Source organism: Scylla paramamosain, chromosome 3 (genome assembly GCF_035594125.1).
Source record: "Scylla paramamosain isolate STU-SP2022 chromosome 3, ASM3559412v1, whole genome shotgun sequence".
Lineage (NCBI taxonomy): Eukaryota > Metazoa > Arthropoda > Malacostraca > Decapoda > Portunidae > Scylla > Scylla paramamosain.
Genome location: NC_087153.1, coordinates 24,114,011 through 24,131,510, shown reverse-complemented (window position 1 = coordinate 24,131,510; position 17,500 = coordinate 24,114,011). Strand labels below are relative to the sequence as shown.

The 17,500-nt window shown below is 41.7% G+C and overlaps 1 protein-coding gene across 1 annotated transcript in view; it reads left to right on the top strand.

The window, feature by feature from the left end:
- The window catches only part of LOC135096528 (protein amalgam-like), a 58,187-nt gene that overhangs the window by 21,699 nt on the left and 18,988 nt on the right, over positions 1–17,500 (top strand). The window contains exons 4-5 of the mRNA XM_063998074.1: positions 6,874–7,084; positions 13,197–13,361. Coding sequence (XP_063854144.1) covers positions 6,874–7,084; positions 13,197–13,361 — 376 coding nt within the window. The remainder of the gene's footprint in view (positions 1–6,873; positions 7,085–13,196; positions 13,362–17,500) is intronic.

Genomic DNA, 17,500 nt, shown 5'->3' with positions numbered 1-17,500 from the left:
GTTGAAAGAGTTTGACTAGGCAAGGTGCAAGCACGGAGGCGCAGTTTCGGAGAACAATAAAAAGACACCTTATCAGGTCTATAAGCCTTCCGAGGGTTTAGGCCAGCGAGGGCATGGAAAACATTATTGCGAAAAATTTTAATAGGTAGCATGAAGAAGTCAGAGGATGGAGGAGAGGGAGGAACAAGCCGAGAATCGTCCAAGGTAGAGTTTTTAACAAAGGTTTGAGCAAAGAGTTCAGCTTTAGAGATAGATATGATAGCAATGGTGCCATCTGGTTGAAATAAAGGAGGGGAAGAAGAAGAAGCAAAGTTACTCGAGATGCTTTAGGCTAGTTGCCAGGAGTCACGAGGGGAGTTAGATCTTGAAAGATTTTGACACTTTCTGTTAATAAAGGAGTTTTTGGCTAGTTGGAGAACAGACTTGGCATGGTTCCGAGCAGAAATATAAAGTGCATGAGATTTTGGTGATGGAAGGCTCAAGTCCCATTTGTGGGCCACCTCTCTATCATGTATAGTACGAGAACAGGCTGTGTTAAACCAAGGTTTGGAAGGTTTAGGTCGAGAAAAGATTGAGGAATGTACGCCTCCATGCCAGACACTATCACATCTGTTATGCGCTCGGCACACAGAGACGGGTCTCTGACACGGAAGCAGAAGTCATTCGAAGGAAAATCTGCAAAATACCTCCTCAGGTCCCCCCAACTAGCAGAGGCAAAACGCCAAAGGCACCTCCGGTTAGATGGGTCCTTAGGAGAGACTGGAGCGATAGCATAAGATACAGATATGAGATTGTAATCGGAGGAGCCCAACGGAGAAGAGAGGGTAACAGCATAAGCAGAAGGATTAGAGTTTAGGAAAAGGTCAAGAATGTTGGGCGTATCTCCAAGACGGTCAGGAATACGACTAGGGTCTTGCACCAATTGCTCTCGGTCGTGGAGGACAGCAAAGTTGAAGGCTAATTCACCAGGATGGTCAGAGAAGGGAGAGGAAAACAAAAGCTGGTGGTGAACATTTAAGTCTCCAAGAATGGAGATCTCTGCAAAAGGAAAGAGTCAGAATGTGCTCCACTTTGGAAGTTAAGTAGTCAAAGAAATTCTTATAGTCTGAGGAGTTAGGTGAGAGGTATACAGCACAATTAAATTTTGTTTGATAGTAACTCTGTAGTCGTTGCCAGATGGTGGAAAACTTGAAAGATTCGAGAGCGTGGGCACGAGAGCAGGTTAAGTCATTGCGCACATAAACGCAACATTGGATTGAAAACGAGGATAGAGAAAGTAGACGGGAACAGAGAAGGGGTTACTGTCAGTTGCCTCAGACACCTGTGTTTCAATGAGGAAAAGAAGCTGAGGTTTAGTGGAGGAGAGGTGATATTCTACAGATTGAAAATTAGATCTAAGACCGCGAATGCTGCAAAAGTTAATGAAGTCAAGATATTTAGGGTCGATACCAAAAGGACAGTCCGACATGGGGACATTTGTGGTCCCCCCACCAGATGGGGACTCCGAGGCTGATGTAGGAGTCGCCATGATAATTTTAAATTTTGAGTAAAGGGTGTGTGGATAATTAGATGCATGTAGTTTTGTGTGAAGGAAGAGAGTTGTCTTTAGAGAGCAGGCTGTGTCTACCCCCTTGTGTTGTGAGACACAAAGGGACACGTTCAGTGAGCTCACAGCTGGGTTTAATGATAAGTTCACAGCACCCCCGATCCAGTACTTTAGTCCTCACTGGCAGTAATTATCGTTTCGGCAGGTGCCTACTGCCTCCTACAGTTCACTGACCTAATGGCTATGAAGCTTACTAACAGGCTAACTAGAAGACTAACTCAACTGACTGACTAACTGACATAATGTACAGGGTGGTTAACTAACTAACTGGTAACTAACTGACTGAGTCTTCAAATTCCTCACTGAGTGACATCCCTCTCACTTATGTTCTACACATAATTAGTGATTCAGTGTGATTAAAAAATATGAGAGAGAGAGAGAGAGAGAGAGAGAGAGAGAGAGAGAGAGAGAGAGAGAGAGAGAGAGAGAGAGAGAGAGAGAGAGACTGCCAATAATGGGGGTGGTCTGGCCTGCAGCAGGTTGCCTCCTAATGAGCCACGCCCGAGACAGGTCACGAATCTCTCTCTCTCTCTCTCTCTCTCTCTCTCTCTCTCTCTCTCTCTCTCTCTCTCTCTCTCTCTCTCTCTCTATCTGTTAATCACACTGAATCACTATTTGCATGTAGTACATAAATGAGAGAGAGAGAGAGAGAGAGAGAGAGAGAGAGAGAGAGAGAGAGAGAGAGAGAGAGAGAGAGAGAGAGAGAGAGAGAGAGACAGAGACAGAGAGAGAGAGAGAGAGAGAGAGAGAGAGAGAGAGAGAGAGAGAGACAGAGAGATACAGAGAGAGAGAGAGAGAGAGAGAGAGAGAGAGAGAGACAGAGAGAGAGAGAGAGAGAGAGAGAGAGAGAGAGAGAGAGAGAGAGAGAGAGAGAGAGAGAGAGAGTATTGAAAATAAGAAATATAAAAACTATCATTTCACAAAGACGCTTAAGGGAAGGACGAGGAGGAGGAAGAAGAGGCGAGGAAGAGGACAGGAGGAGGACAAGAGGAGGAGGAGGAGGAGGAGGAGGTACTAGTGGAAGGGTAGCTGGTGTATTCTTAAGAGGATTTGGGACGATGTACGGCGTGGGCGTGTTGTTGATAGATAGATAGGTAGATAGATAGGTAGATACGTAGGTGGACAGGTAGACAGACAGATAATTAGTACGACAAATAGATAGGTAGATAGTTAGATATATAGATAGTTAGATAGACAGATAGATAGATGGATGAATGGATGGATAAATAAATAATAGATAGATTATTTGATAGAGAGATATATAGGGTGTTTGATGATATGATAGATTGGTAAACAGATAGACAGACATATAGTTAGACAAACACTTAGAGAAGCAGATATATTGTTTGATGAATAGATAGATAGTAGACAGATAGATAGGTAAATAGTACGCTAAACCGACGAACAAATAAACAGATGGAGAGCTTCATGGATGCATACATACATACATACATACATACATACATACGTATATAGATGTATAGAAACATTGATCATATCACCCTCCACTTTTGTTCCTCACCATCGTCACCGCCACCAGTTAACACCGCCATCACCACCACCAATACTCCCATCACCATTAATTCCTTTACCCAACTACCACCACCAACATCACCAACTCTACCATTATCTTCATTACAACTCCTACCCTTCACCACCACCACTACTACCACTACCAAAACCAAAACCACCACCTCCACCACCACCATCACTCCCATAACCGTCGAAGGGGAACGTGACGTCTAATGAAGATGCCGACGTTTCCATCTGACGCTAAAGGGAAGGTGAGGTCGAGGGAGGGAGGGAGGGAGGGAGGGTTGCGGGGACTGGTGGCGGCAGAGAGATCGAGAGAAGGTGAAGCTGAGGAGTGATGAAGGGCTGGTAGGGGTGAATGGAAGGGCGTGATGACCTCCCAGTTGGCGGCCCTAGAATACTAGAGAGAGAGAGAGAGAGAGAGAGAGAGAGAGAGAGAGAGAGAGAGAGAGAGAGAGAGAAGGATGGAGAGGGAGATGTTGGATGGAAATTTGAGAAGCTGTAGGCGGTATATAAGGGAAAAGTAATCAGAATCGGATTGACCAAGAGAGAGAGAGAGAGAGAGAGAGAGAGAGAGAGAGAGAGAGAGAGAGAGATATTAGAAGTCAATTCATTTCAGCTCCTCAACCTACCCAAACTTTTTTCTCATTTCGTCTCATCCTCACTCGTCTCTCTCTCTCTCTCTCTCTCTCTCTCTCTCTCTCTCTCTCTCTCTCTCTCTCTCTCTCTCTCTCTCTCTCTCTCTCTCTCTCTCTCTCTCTCTCTCTCTCTCTCTCTCTCTCTCTCTCTCTCTCTCTCCTTAGTTTCTTACATGCCATCACAGAAAGAGAGAGAGAGAGAGAGAGAGAGAGAGAGAGAGAGAGAGAGAGAGAGAGAGAGAGAGAGAGAGAGAGAGAGAAAGTACCTGATCAGAAAAGTAGTCCCAAGATTTCTATACCAGAGAAGGAGAGCCACAGTTAATACGTGATGATGCTTCAGATGAAACGACCAGACTTCTCTTTCCTCTTTTTTTCTAGCCCCCCTCTCTCTCTCTCTCTCTCTCTCTCTCTCTCTCTCTCTCTCTCTCTCTCTCTCTCTCTCTCGCTTCTTTTGATGATATAGGAATTATTTGTTGGGGCCATACACACACACAGACACAAAAAAAGAGAGAGAAGAAGAAGAAGAAGAAGAAGAAGAAGGAGAGAGAGAGAGAGAGAGAGAGAGAGAGAGAGAGAGAGAGAGAGAAGATAGCAGACAGTGGCTTTGATTTCATAATGGCCCTAAGGTAATATTACCCCATAAGGAGAGAGAGAGAGAGAGAGAGAGAGAGAGAGAGAGAGAGAGAGAGAGAGAGAGAGAGAGAGAGAGAGAGAGAGAGAGAGAGAGAGAGAGTGGTCAAGGGAGATAAGCCAGTAATGAGGGAAGGGGAATACAGAAGTCAACAATACCAAGATGGAAACACGTCAGGAGATCGGACAGAAATTTTCAATCAAGAGGGAAAACTCCTTTTTTTTTTGAGGTCTTTGTGTTATTATTATTATTATTGTTATTATTATTATCATTATTATCATTATTATTATTATTATTATTATTATTATTATTATTATTATTATTGATGTTGATGTTGTTGTCGTTGTTATTGTTGTTGTTGATGGTGGTGGTGATGGTGGTGGTGCTGGTGGCGGTGTCGTCAGTGCTTGTTTTTATCGGTGTTGTAGTAGTCGTAGTAGTAGTAGTAGTAGTAGTAGTAGTAGTAGTAGTAGTAGTGGTAGTAGTAGTAGTAGTAGTAGTAGTAGTAGTAGTAGTAGTAGTAGTAGTAGTAGTAGGAGTAATAGTAGTAGTAGTAGTAATAACAGCTGTTGTTGTTGTTGTTGTTGTTTCTGTTGTCGTAGCATCAATAGCGGTAACATTAGTAGAGTAGTAGTAGTAGTAGTAGTAGTAGTAGTAGTAGTAGTAGTAGTAATAATAATAATAATAATGATAATAATAATAATAATAATAACAGTAGCACCATTAGCAGCAACACCAGTAGTAATAGTAGTAGTAGTAGTAGTAGTAGCACCAACAGTAGCAACACCAGTAGTAGTAGTAGTAGTAGTAGTAGTAGTAGTAGTAGTAGTAGTAGTAATAGTAGTATTAGTAGTAATAATAGTAACAGTATCAGTAGCAACAGTAGTAAAAGTAGAGCAATAGTAAGACGTGTGGTAGTGGCAACAGCAGCAGCAGCAGTTTGAGGATCATGTCAGTCTACTCTAATAACGCTCTTTACTTCAAGTCTGTTTCACGGGTCTCCTTCCCTCAAAGACGCTGCTACTACTCGTACTTGCCATCCTCTCCCTCCGTCCTCCTCTCCCCTTCCTTCTGTCCTACATCTTACCGTCTCTCACTCGCTCGTCCATGCTTGTAAAGAGAGAGAGAGATCCTCGCTATAGTTAAACGCGTACCCGCTTAGTAGAAGTTCAGTAGGATCTTTGTTATAGAAGGTGTGATATTTGGTATGTGTCTCCCTTTATCTTCCCCTCATTTTCCTCCTCATCCTCCTTTTTTTCCTCCTCCTCCTCCTCCTCCTCCTCCTCCTCCGAGAGTACGCTAGGTAATGAAGCAAACCAACTTACAGTAAGAGTTACCGTTTTATGTCATCTTAGAAAGGCTCGTGGTATGACCACCTCTATACACTTATTTTCTTTTTCCTTCTCCTGCGTCTCCTCTTCCTCATCATCATCATCATCATCATCATCATCATCATCATCATCATCATCATCATCATCATCATCATCATCATCATCATCATCATCATCACTACATATCATTGTGGGGATTATAAATTGTGCGGACAAGATGAGCTCACCCACATCACACATCTCCACAGACTTGATCCTTTCCAGAGTGGCCACTAGCTAAGGGTTGGTCTCATCAGTGGAAGGCGGAGAGTTGTCACTCCCCAGTGGGAAGCACAGACGTGGTGTTCTTTGTGGGTCAGCTGCTCGGGTTATTAATTAAGGATAATTAAGTCCTCTTTAATTTGTTAATTGCTTGGCTGAAAATGCAAGGATTTAGATTAAGCCAGGAGAACCCTGAGAAAGCTTGGAATTAAAAAGTGCAATGTTACCAGAATGCACCTGAATCAAGATGGCGCCTTTCCCTCTCATATGGTTAGGCTGTGACGTTACGGTATCCGAGCCCCTTCCTCATAGCTGACTTCTTTTTAATACTTGTTCACGTGATATAAATCTAATACCACTCCCCTTAACCTTAACTTTAACCTAATCCAACGTAAGTACAACAATATTACTACATCATTTATCCTGTTTAGCCAAGACCAGGATCAAGTGCAGTATTATAAAAAAACAAATCCCTCAGTTATCATCATCATTATCATCATCATCATCATCATCATCATCATTAACAACAACAACTCTTTCGTTATTCATTACATTCATGTCACCATCATCTCCATTCTCATCGTCTCCATTATAATCATCATCCACATCGTCTTCCTTACTACCACCCCGTCACCACCACACAACACCCCCATCACCACCACCACCACCACCACCACAACACCACCACCACCACCACCATCCCATCACCACCACGGCCACCACTATCCCAACCACCATCACCCCCTATCACCACCACGGCCACCACTATCCCAACCACCACCACCACACCACCACAACAACACCACCACCACTGCCATCATCACCAACTCCGTTCCACCACTCTAACCACCAATGTCTCCCCCCACTACCCAGGTGGCGTGGATCTACAAGGGCACGGGTGGCAGGACAGTACTGACAGTGGCCACGCAGGTGATCACCAAAAACCCAAGGATCTCTGCCACGCAGGAGGCACAGGCTTGGGTGCTGACGGTGACCAGTCTGACCCAGCGTGACCAGGGCGTGTACATGTGCCAGGTCAACACCAAGCCGGCCAGGAAGCAGCTCGGGTATATCAGGGTGGTGGGTGAGTAATGGGCTCGTGTTTGAATAGCGTGCTGGTGATGCAGTGGTACTCTTCCATAACAAACAGTAACCGTAAACACCTTCCTTCACTCTCTCTCTCTCTCTCTCTCTCTCTCTCTCTCTCTCTCTCTCTCTCTCTCTCTCTCTCTCTCTCTCTCTCTCTCTCTCTCTCTCTCAGATACCATGACTAGTTTACCTCTGATTCAGTACTCAGTGTGGAATAGTGTAGTTAAATCAGAGTCTACCCAAAACCCAGTGTATTGCTGTTTCAAATTTTCTGCATTAACTGATATACATAATTAAGATAATTCTGCCAACATTATTTTTATCAGCAAATGACTCTCCTCGTATACGTTCATAACTCTTAGTTATTTAATTATTAGATGGTTTTCGTTCATGAATACATCAAAATATTTCCACTTTTATTGTAATGTTCATTTATTTTCTCTTCAGCGTTTCCACAGTCTTTCTTTCCAGCCTTTTAGTCACATTTCGTCACTTTAATATTAATTGCCTTCAGCACATTACACTGAAGTCATCAACTTTCGATAAAATATCTGTCTCACACAGTATTCAGTATGCACATTCATTATTATTTTAATGTGTTTTTAATAAACTCTTCATTATACCCATATTTAGGTGCCGAACAATTATCATTTTGACTTCTTGAGTTATCAGCATACAATTATTAAATAACAGGGGGACAGAATACACCCTTCTGGGGTATTTACATCTAGTAAGTTAGGCGTACTGAGTCGTCTCCGCCAGTTTTTCTAATATCCCCCCACACACCAGCTGCTGACTCCGTACAATGTCCTTATCCGTCCATGTATGAGGTACGCTTCATATAGTACTTGGGATGGGAGTTTCCACTCATACCGCTCTTTTATCCATGGTGGAATCAAAAGTTTTTCATCTTGTCAACTCCATTCCTCTAACTGATTGTCTACAGTCTCCCTCTCATCGCCGCAGTGTTGCATGTCTTGCTTTCTTCTACAGCTGTTTTCACGCAAACTGCTCCTCTGATCTTGTTAACTGTATGTTAACTTTGGTGTTCTGAGACGTCTCCGCCAGTTTTTCTCACCCCCAGCTGCTAACTCTGTACAAGGGCCTTATCCGTCCATGTATGGAGTATGCTTCACATGTCTGGGGGGTTCCACTCATACTGCTCTTCTAGACAGGGTGGAATCAAAAGCTTTTCGTCTCATCAACTCCTCTCCTCTAACTGACTGTCTTCAGCCTCTCTCTCACCGCCGCAATGTTGCATATCTAGCTGTCTTCTACCGCTATTTTCATGCTAACTGCTCTTCTGATCTTGCTAACTGCATGCCTCCCCTCCTTCCGCGGCCTCGCTGCACAAGACTTTCTTCTTTGTCTCACCCCTATTCTGTCCACCTCTCTAACGCAAGAGTTAACCAGTATTCTCAATCATTCATCCCTTTCTCTGGTAAACTCTGGAACTCCCTGCCTGCTTCTGTATTTCCACCTTCCTACGACTTGAATTCCTTCAAGAGGGAGGTTTCAAGACACTTATCCACTAATTTTTTATCACTGCTTTGACCCTTTTATGGGACTGGCATTTCAGTGGGCATTTTTTTATTAAATTTTTGTTGCCCTTGGCCAGTATCCTTCCTACATAAAAAAAAAAATGTCTCCCCTCCTACCGCAGCCTCGTTGCACAAGACTCTTCTTTCTCTCACCCCTATTCTGTCCACCTCTCTAATGCATGAGTTAAGCAGTATTCTCAATTATTCATCCCTTCCTCTGGTAAACTGTGAAACTCCTTGTCTGCTTTTGTATATCCGCCTTCCAATGACTTGAACTCTTTCAAGAGGGAGGTTTCAAGACACTTATCTTCCAATATATGATTATCCCATTTGAATTAACTTTGGGAAACAACACTCAAGTGGGCCTTTTTTTCAAATTCCTATTACCCTTGGTCAGTGGCCGTCTTACATAAAGAAAATTAGCATTTGCATTAATAACAGCAGACCCTTCTAGTATTTACAGTAATAGACTGTAACCTTTACAAGACAACTTAAAATTGTAACAGATGCACTACAGATATAAATCATTAAGATTCTTGCATATGCATTTCTCGTTATCAAAATGTTTACTATTAATGTTGTAATGACCCCTTCTATATTTCCTTCTAATAAATAGACATCATATCTCTAAGTGTATGAATATCGTTAACACACAGAAACCTCCACTCTGCCCCTTCACTTACACTGCATACAGACACAACGCATTACCAAACCAATAAGCCCTACACCTTCCCTATACACAACAGTAGTCGGTCGCAGATTACACCTTTCTCTTTCCTTGTACTGTAGCTCACTTCCCTATAAAGCTAAATTTAGTGCAGAGTAATACGAGTACACTTAAATCAAGTCACGTGTTTGATCTGTTGTTTGATGTTCACGTGTTACTTGTGCAATTATTAACAGCGATTTTTTTTTTTTTTTTCAGATCAATAACTCCAGCCTGTATTTTGAAACGCTTGAATCTTTCATTAGTATTATTTTCAAATACCACGGAAGTTATTAATCGAGTTATCTTGAATGTTTTTTTTTACCAATAGATTATATAAGATTCTAGTTAAACTATCATGAATTCGTGAAAATATCTTTGAGAACCTTAGTAACTTTAACTAAAGCGTATTAAAAGCAAGCTGAAACGTTTAAGAAAACATTAGAAGGAATCTTAACATAAAATGTGTAAAGTTTTAAAACAACTGCTTGACCACGTAAAATGTTACTTAACCATTCAAGCACATGAGGGACCAAATTCGTTACTTTAATCCTTTTACATTTTATTCATTGATAACCAAACGTCTTAAAACTTCACAACTGACTAGCCCTTCCTGCCCTTCATAGTCAGTGTTATATCCGACTCATCCAATTGAAAATTCCCTTTTATTGAAATTATGATGCGAATATACTGAGCTCATTCACATACTTAACAATGTCTTCTGATTCACATCAGGGATACCACTTTTCGTATGACTAGTAAGATGAAACGAGGGAAAAATGAAGGAAGAGGAGGAGGATGTCGAGAAAAGAAGGAAAAGAAGAAAAGAGAGAGAGAGAGAGAGAGAGAGAGAGAGAGAGAGAGAGAGAGAGAGAGAGAGAGAGAGAGAGAGAGAGAGAGAGAGAAATAATCAGTAAGAGAAAGACTACTGACCCATAATGAGGTTACCTGCATCAGAAGACAACTTTATTTTGCAGACCTTCAACAGACAGAAAAGTTAGAAGGTGGAGAAGGAGGTGGAAAAAGAGGAGGATGAGGAGGAAGAGGAAGAGGAGGAGGTGGAGGAAGAGGAAGTGGAGGAGGTGGAGGAAGAAGAGGAAAAGGAGGAAAAGAAGGAGAGTACTCGTAAGTAGAAAACGAAAAAGAGAAAGTAACGGTGTTGGATATGAAAAAAAAATGCAAAGGCAATACAAATAAAAAATAATAATGCCATTAGAGAGAGAGAGAGAGAGAGAGAGAGAGAGAGAGAGAGAGAGAGAGAGAGAGAGAGAGAGAGAGAGAGAGAGAGAGAGAGAGAGAGCTGCACGCAGTCATATCGACCAAATGAGGAAACGTAGGAAATAAACATAAAATATAATGGTGATGGGGGAGGAGGAAGAGGAGGAGGAGGAGGAGGAGGAGGAGGAGGAGGAGGAGCAAAAGAGAAAAGGAAAAGGATGAATAACTAAACTATTAATAGGAAGTGTGGACAAAATATTATCACGAAAGGAAATAATAATGAAAGTGAAACAAGACAAGCGAGAGAGAGAGAGAGAGAGAGAGAGAGAGAGAGAGAGAGAGAGAGAGAGAGAGAGAGAGAGAGAGAGAGAGCAACAAAGAAAGGAAGATATATAAGTAGATAAAAAGACCATCAGTTGCCAATGGTCGTGCAGGTGATGGGGATTGGTCACGGTTGATAAGGAGGAGGAGAAGGAGGAGAGAAGGGTACCCGTATAATAAATGGTGTTTACTGAGAGAGAGAGAGAGAGAGAGAGAGAGAGAGAGAGAGAGAGAGAGAGAGAGAGAGAGAGAGAGAGAGAGAGAATGTGATCATCCTGTGTGTGTGTGTGTGTGTGTGTGTGTGTGTTCTCTTTGTTTTGTATGATACACACACACACACACACACACACACACACACACACACACACACACAAAACCTTTACTTATCACACCAGTCGTATTGTTTGTTATCTAGTTTCAATAAGTGACGTACACTTTTTTCTGTTGGTACCATCATGAAAGTAGGTGTTGGCCTGATACCTGAGAGTTTAATTAAGTATGTAGCTATCAGGAAAATTCTCTCTCTCTCTCTCTCTCTCTCTCTCTCTCTCTCTCTCTCTCTCTCTCTCTCTCTCTCTCTCTCTCTCTCTCTCTCTCTCTCTCTCTCCGTCAGTAAGCTGAATGTTTGCTGACTAGGTAAGGGGCACAGCTTTATCTTGTTATGTTTTTATAGTCACGGTCAATAATCAATTAATCCGCCGCGCTCACCTCCACTGAGATTAGCATTTCTTCCACAGTCTCAAGTCCTCACATCTTCTTAGAGTTTGTCAGTTGTCAGGTTTTGTAAGGAAACTGTCAGGAAATCACATAACACAATGGAAATGACCGCAGGTTACTCGACTTTTGATCATATTCCAAGATGACCATTTTCCAGGGTGAGTCACTGGAGGCTTAGGTATGACTTCCATGATTACGAAAACTGACCCCAGGGAATTTTATGTGGCAGTACATTACCAACTTTGACCTATGGAATTGTTACGTACACATGCAAAATTACCAACCAGAGCGAGGTGATTCTTGAGTAATATGAGGTCCACGCGTCAGCCAGGTCGTGAAATGTGACTGGTGACTGCCCGCACCGAGAAATGACCCGCTCTTTGTGCACTGTGTGGCGTCAGGGTCATTTTCTCTCTCTCTCTCTCTCTCTCTCTCTCTCTCTCTCTCTCTCTCTCTCTCTCTCTCTCTCTCTCTCTCTCTCGTTTTTCATGCTTACATCTCCTCATTCGTCTCACCATTATCTCGCATATTTTTTTTTCAGTCCTCATCTTTCGTGTGTTTTTTTTTTTTTCATTTCTTCACATTTTATTATAGTATTATTTCCTTTCTTCACTTTTTCCATTGTTCCATTCCCTCGTTCATCTCCCCCAATTATCTCACAATATTTTTCACCTTTCATTCTTTCGCTCTCATTCTCATTTCTCTCTACGTTTTAATGCCTCTTTTCTTCCTTCCTCTCACTCCATTGCTCCAGTCCTCCCTTGTGGCTCCATCCCCCCATCCCTGCTTCACCATTCCCCTACACCAGGTACTTCTAATGTACTCATGCACCCGCTAGGAGTCAACGCGAATTCAGGAGGAGATTGATGAAGATGTTTGAAGGGTGCCCGAGTATAGTACCATGTTATAGTTTGTGAGTATGTGATTGTGTATCGCCTTCCACCCGAAATTCAGTACTTCGCCCACTGGAATTGTTGATTGTTCATTGCTGGATAGATGTTGTATTCGTTCTGAAAAGCAAATGTATGTTTATGTTTATGGAAGATGGAATTGAGTAGTTACGTGTAAGCAGTTTCTGGAATGAATATCATCTTCCTGGAATTATTCTCAAAGGATATAATGATATAATGAAGGTTTGTTCCATTATGTCTCTGAGAATCACGTCTGGCACCTTACACACACACACACACACACACACACACACACACACACACACACACACACACACACTCACACACATCGCAGCATGATTCTCATTGTGGCGGAGGGCGAGGCCAGGCAGACCAGTTGGTAGGGCGTCCTGGGGTGTCGCCGCACTGCTGTTTATGCTGCGGGAATGTTGGGGTTAGGATTTAGTGTCTATTATTCAATCTCTTATTGCTGCATCGCTGTCATGGAGGTGAGGGAGCGTGAAATACTATAAATTGGCTTTGTAGTTCACAGGTCACTGGAACTTTGTCCTTCAATTTTCCAGATTACTCTATCCTTCCTCTCACTTCCTTTATGTTTACATTATTACTTCCTCTTTTACTTCCATTTTCATCAACTCCTATCATCCTCATCACTATTCACCACTGTGCCCCTCATCCACCCCTTCCTTGCAGTGCCGCCCACCATAGACGACAAGGCCAGCAGCAGTGACGTGTCGGTGAGCGAAGGAGGCGAGGCTGTGTTGACGTGTGAGGCGAGTGGAGACCCTCAACCCGCCATCCGCTGGGTGAGGGAGGACGGCCAACCGCTACCTGCCACTGCCAATGCTTCAGTCTCCGGTAAATATTGATAGTGTTGATGAGTGAAGTGTTTCCGTCACTGCCAAATGAATGCTGAGAATGACTGATTAGTAACCAGAGATGCAATAAAAAAAAAAATAATAATAATAATAATAATAATAAAATAAAAATATGTAGGAGTGCTAAGAGTTTCGTTCGTTCCGTAATGTCTTTACTCAGATTAAGACGATTATTTGGCTGATTTCCCACGTGCAACTTAAGATTAAGTAGCTGTATTTTTTTTCTTCACCTCTCTCTCTCTCTCTCTCTCTCTCTCTCTCTCTCTCTCTCTCTCTCTCTCTCTCTCTCTCTCTCTCTCTCTCTCTCTCTCTCTCTCTCTCTCTCTCTCTCTCTCTCTCTCTCTCTCTATATATATATATATATATATATATATATATATATATATATATATATATATATATATATATATATATATATATATATATATATATATATATATATATATATATATATATTGTAGAAGTATTCTGAATAAAATAGACTTGCTTAGAGGAATGGCGTGTGTAGAGAACCTTGATATCATCACTTTAACAGAAACTTGGTTATATATGTCAGGAAAAGTATTTAATCCAGAGGTTAAGAGAGATGGTTATACACTATTCTATAAAGACAGGGAAAACAGGAGAGGAGGGTGCATCGCGCTATACGTTAGGACACATTATAGTGTTGTATTAACAGTAGAATCAAAATAGATAGCAAAACAGAGTCAATATGAATAGATATTAAGGAATGATCTTAGTCAATAGTACTGGGAGTAGTGTACAGGCCACCGAACAGTACGAGGGAAATTAACACCTCATTGTGACAGGAAATAAATAGAGCAGGAAGGTACAGGTATGTGTGGTAGGAGATTTTAATTTTAGGAATAGTGACTGGAGCCTGATGGTGGGTAACAGGGAAGCAGAGGAATTTCTTAAGGTAATTCAGGATTATTATTTTTTTTTTTTTAAGCAGGTAGTAGTAGAACCCACATGGGGTAACAATATTCTAGATTTAATTCTTGCTAACAGGGAGGACGCAGTTATGCAGGTAGAGGTTGAAAGACAGGTAGGTAACAGTGACTATTGGGAAAGTAGGTACAAATTAAAATGGGAGGAAACTTTTAGAAGCAAAAAAAAAATAATAATAATAACAAATAAAAAACATTAGTAAAATACTTGACTTTAGGAGAGCAGATTTTGAGGAATTTAAAAGGTACCTCCAAGGAGTTGACTAGCAACGGATGCAGGGTGAGGTCAGATCCGGGACGGAGTTGACAGAGATAAGGCAGGATGAGAGAAGTGAGGTGAGGTGTGAGGGTGTAGGGCAAGAGGACGGAAGAAGTGTCCGGTAGGGACGGAGGAGGGAGAGAGGGGGGGATATGTTGGAGGGTCAGGTCGGGCTGAGATAAGAACATAAGAACATAAGAAATAAGGGAAGCTGCAAGAAGCGACCAGGCTTACACGTGGCAGTCCCTGTATGAAACACTCCTACCTATTTCCACCTATCATCCCCATCCATAAACTTGTCTAATCTTCTCTTAAAGCTCTCTAGTGTCCTAGCACTAACTACATGATTACTGAGTCCGTTCCACTCATCTACCACTCTATTCGAGAACCAATTTTTTCCTATCTCCTTCCTAAACCTAAATTTTTCAAGCTTGAACCCGTTATTTCTTGTTCTACCCTGGTTGCTGATCCTAAGAATTTTGCTTACATCTCCCTTGTTATAACCCTTATACCACTTAAAGACCTCTATCAGGTCCCCTCTTAACCTACGTCTCTCTAGAGAATGTAAATTTAACCGCTTCAACCTCGCTTCGTAAGGAATACTCCTCATCCCCTGTATCCTTTTAGTCATTCTCCTCTGTACTGATTCTAATAGACCTATATCTTTCCTGTAATGTGGGGACCAGAACTGCACAGCGTAGTCTAGATGAGGTCTGACCAGCGCCAAGTATAACTTTAATATTACCTCCGGCCTTCTACTTTTAACACTCCTAAAAATGAATCCTAGTACCCTATTTGCCTTGTTTCTGGCTTCTATGCATTGTTTCCCTAGACGGAGTTCAGAGCTAACTATAACTCCTAAATCTTTCTCGTACCCTGTACCTACCAGAGTTTGGGTGTTTAATGTGTACCTATTGTGTGGGTTTCCTCTACCTACGCTAAGCACTTTGCATTTATTGATATTAAATTGCATTTGCCATCTATCCGTCCATTCATTCATTCTATCTAAGTCTGTCTGCAAGGCGATGGCATCCGCTTCTGACCTAATTAATCTACCTATCTTTGTGTCATCCGCAAATTTACTAACATCGCTATTAATTCCACTATCCAAGTCATTGATATATATTAGAAATAATAATGGCCCTAATACTGATCCCTGTGGCACCCCACTAATGACATGACCCCACTCGGATTTCGAGCCGTTTATTAGCACTCTCTGTCGCCTGTTACCAAGCCATGACCCTATCCAACCTAACACCTTCCCATCTATCCCGTGCTCCCTAACCTTTCTCAGGAGCCTTTGATGGGGCACCTTGTCGAATGCTTTACTAAAGTCCAGATATAAGATATCATAACTATCTCCATTATCTACTGCCTCGTACACCTTACTGTAAAAACTTAACAAGTTTGTCAGGCAAGACTTCCCCTTCGTGAAGCCATGCTGTGACTGATTTATCAAGTTATGTTTGTCTAAATGTTCCCTAATGTTCCTGGCTATTATTGACTCTAACATTTTACCTACAACTGAAGTTAAGCTGACCGGTCTATAATTAGACGCTAAAGTTTTATCCCCTTTCTTAAAGATGGGTACTACATTAGCCTGCCTCCACATTTCTGGTACCTCACCCGACTCCAGTGATTTCCTAAAGACAGAAACTAACGGCTCACTAATAATCTTTTTACATTCCTTCAGTACTCTGGGATATATTTCATCAGGTCCTGGTGACTTGAACTTTTTTAGCCTATCTATCTCCTGCTCCACTATCTCCCTAGTTATGGAAATATCCGTCAGCTTCTCATACTCATCTGCTCTAAACACCTGTTCACTATCTGGCATATCCTGCATGTTTTCCTGAGTGAAGACAGTTAAAAAATAATCATTCAGAAGTTTACTAATCTCCTCCCCAGAACTAACCAGCTCCCCATCTGCTGCCTTTAATGGACCTACAGTATCCTTATTTTTCGTCCTGTATACCTGATAAAATCCCTTGGGGTCCGTCTTCGCCTGGCTGGCTACCTTTAATTCATAATTTTCCTTAGCTTTCCTCGTTAACTTCCTGACTGTTCTAACTAATTCATTATACTGTGTCCTTAAAACTTCTTCACCTGCCCTTAATCTCTTATATATACTTCTCTTACGCCCTATATAATGCTTTAACCTAGCAGTCATCCATTTAGGGTCATTTTTTTGTGATCTTATTGTTTTATACGGGATATTTGCTAATTGACCTGTATGAACTTTATCTACGAAGATGGGAGAGGTGAGGTCGAGGCGAGTAAATGAGGCAGTGGAGAGGATGGAAGGGGCTGAGATGAGGGAATTAGGTGAAGTAAATGTAGATGAGTTGTATAATTATTTCGTAGATAAATTGCATACAGGACAGTTAGCAAATATCCCGTATAGAGCAATAAGATCACAGAAAGATTATCCTAACCTAAATGGATGACTGTTATGTTAAAATACTATATAAGGCGAAAGAGAAGTATATATAAGAGATTAAAGGTAGGGGAAGAGGTTTTAAGGCCACAATATAATTAATTACTTCGAACAGTCCGGATGTTAAAGAGGAAAGCTAAAAGCAATTATGAATTAAGGGTAGCCAGCCAGACGAAGAGGGATCCCAAGGAAACTATAGGCCTATTAAAGGCAGCAGATGGGGAATTGGTTAGTTCTCGGGAGGAGATTAGTAAGATTATGAATAAGTATTTTTTTACTGCCTTCACCAAGGAAAACATGCAGGGAATGCCCAATAGTGAACAGATGTTTAGAGCAGATGACAATGAGAAGCTGACATATATTGTCATAACTAAGGAGATAGTGGAACAGGAGATAGATAGGCTAAAAAGTTCAAGACACCAGGACCAGATGAAATGTATCCCAGAGTACTTAAGGAATGCAAAGAAGTTATT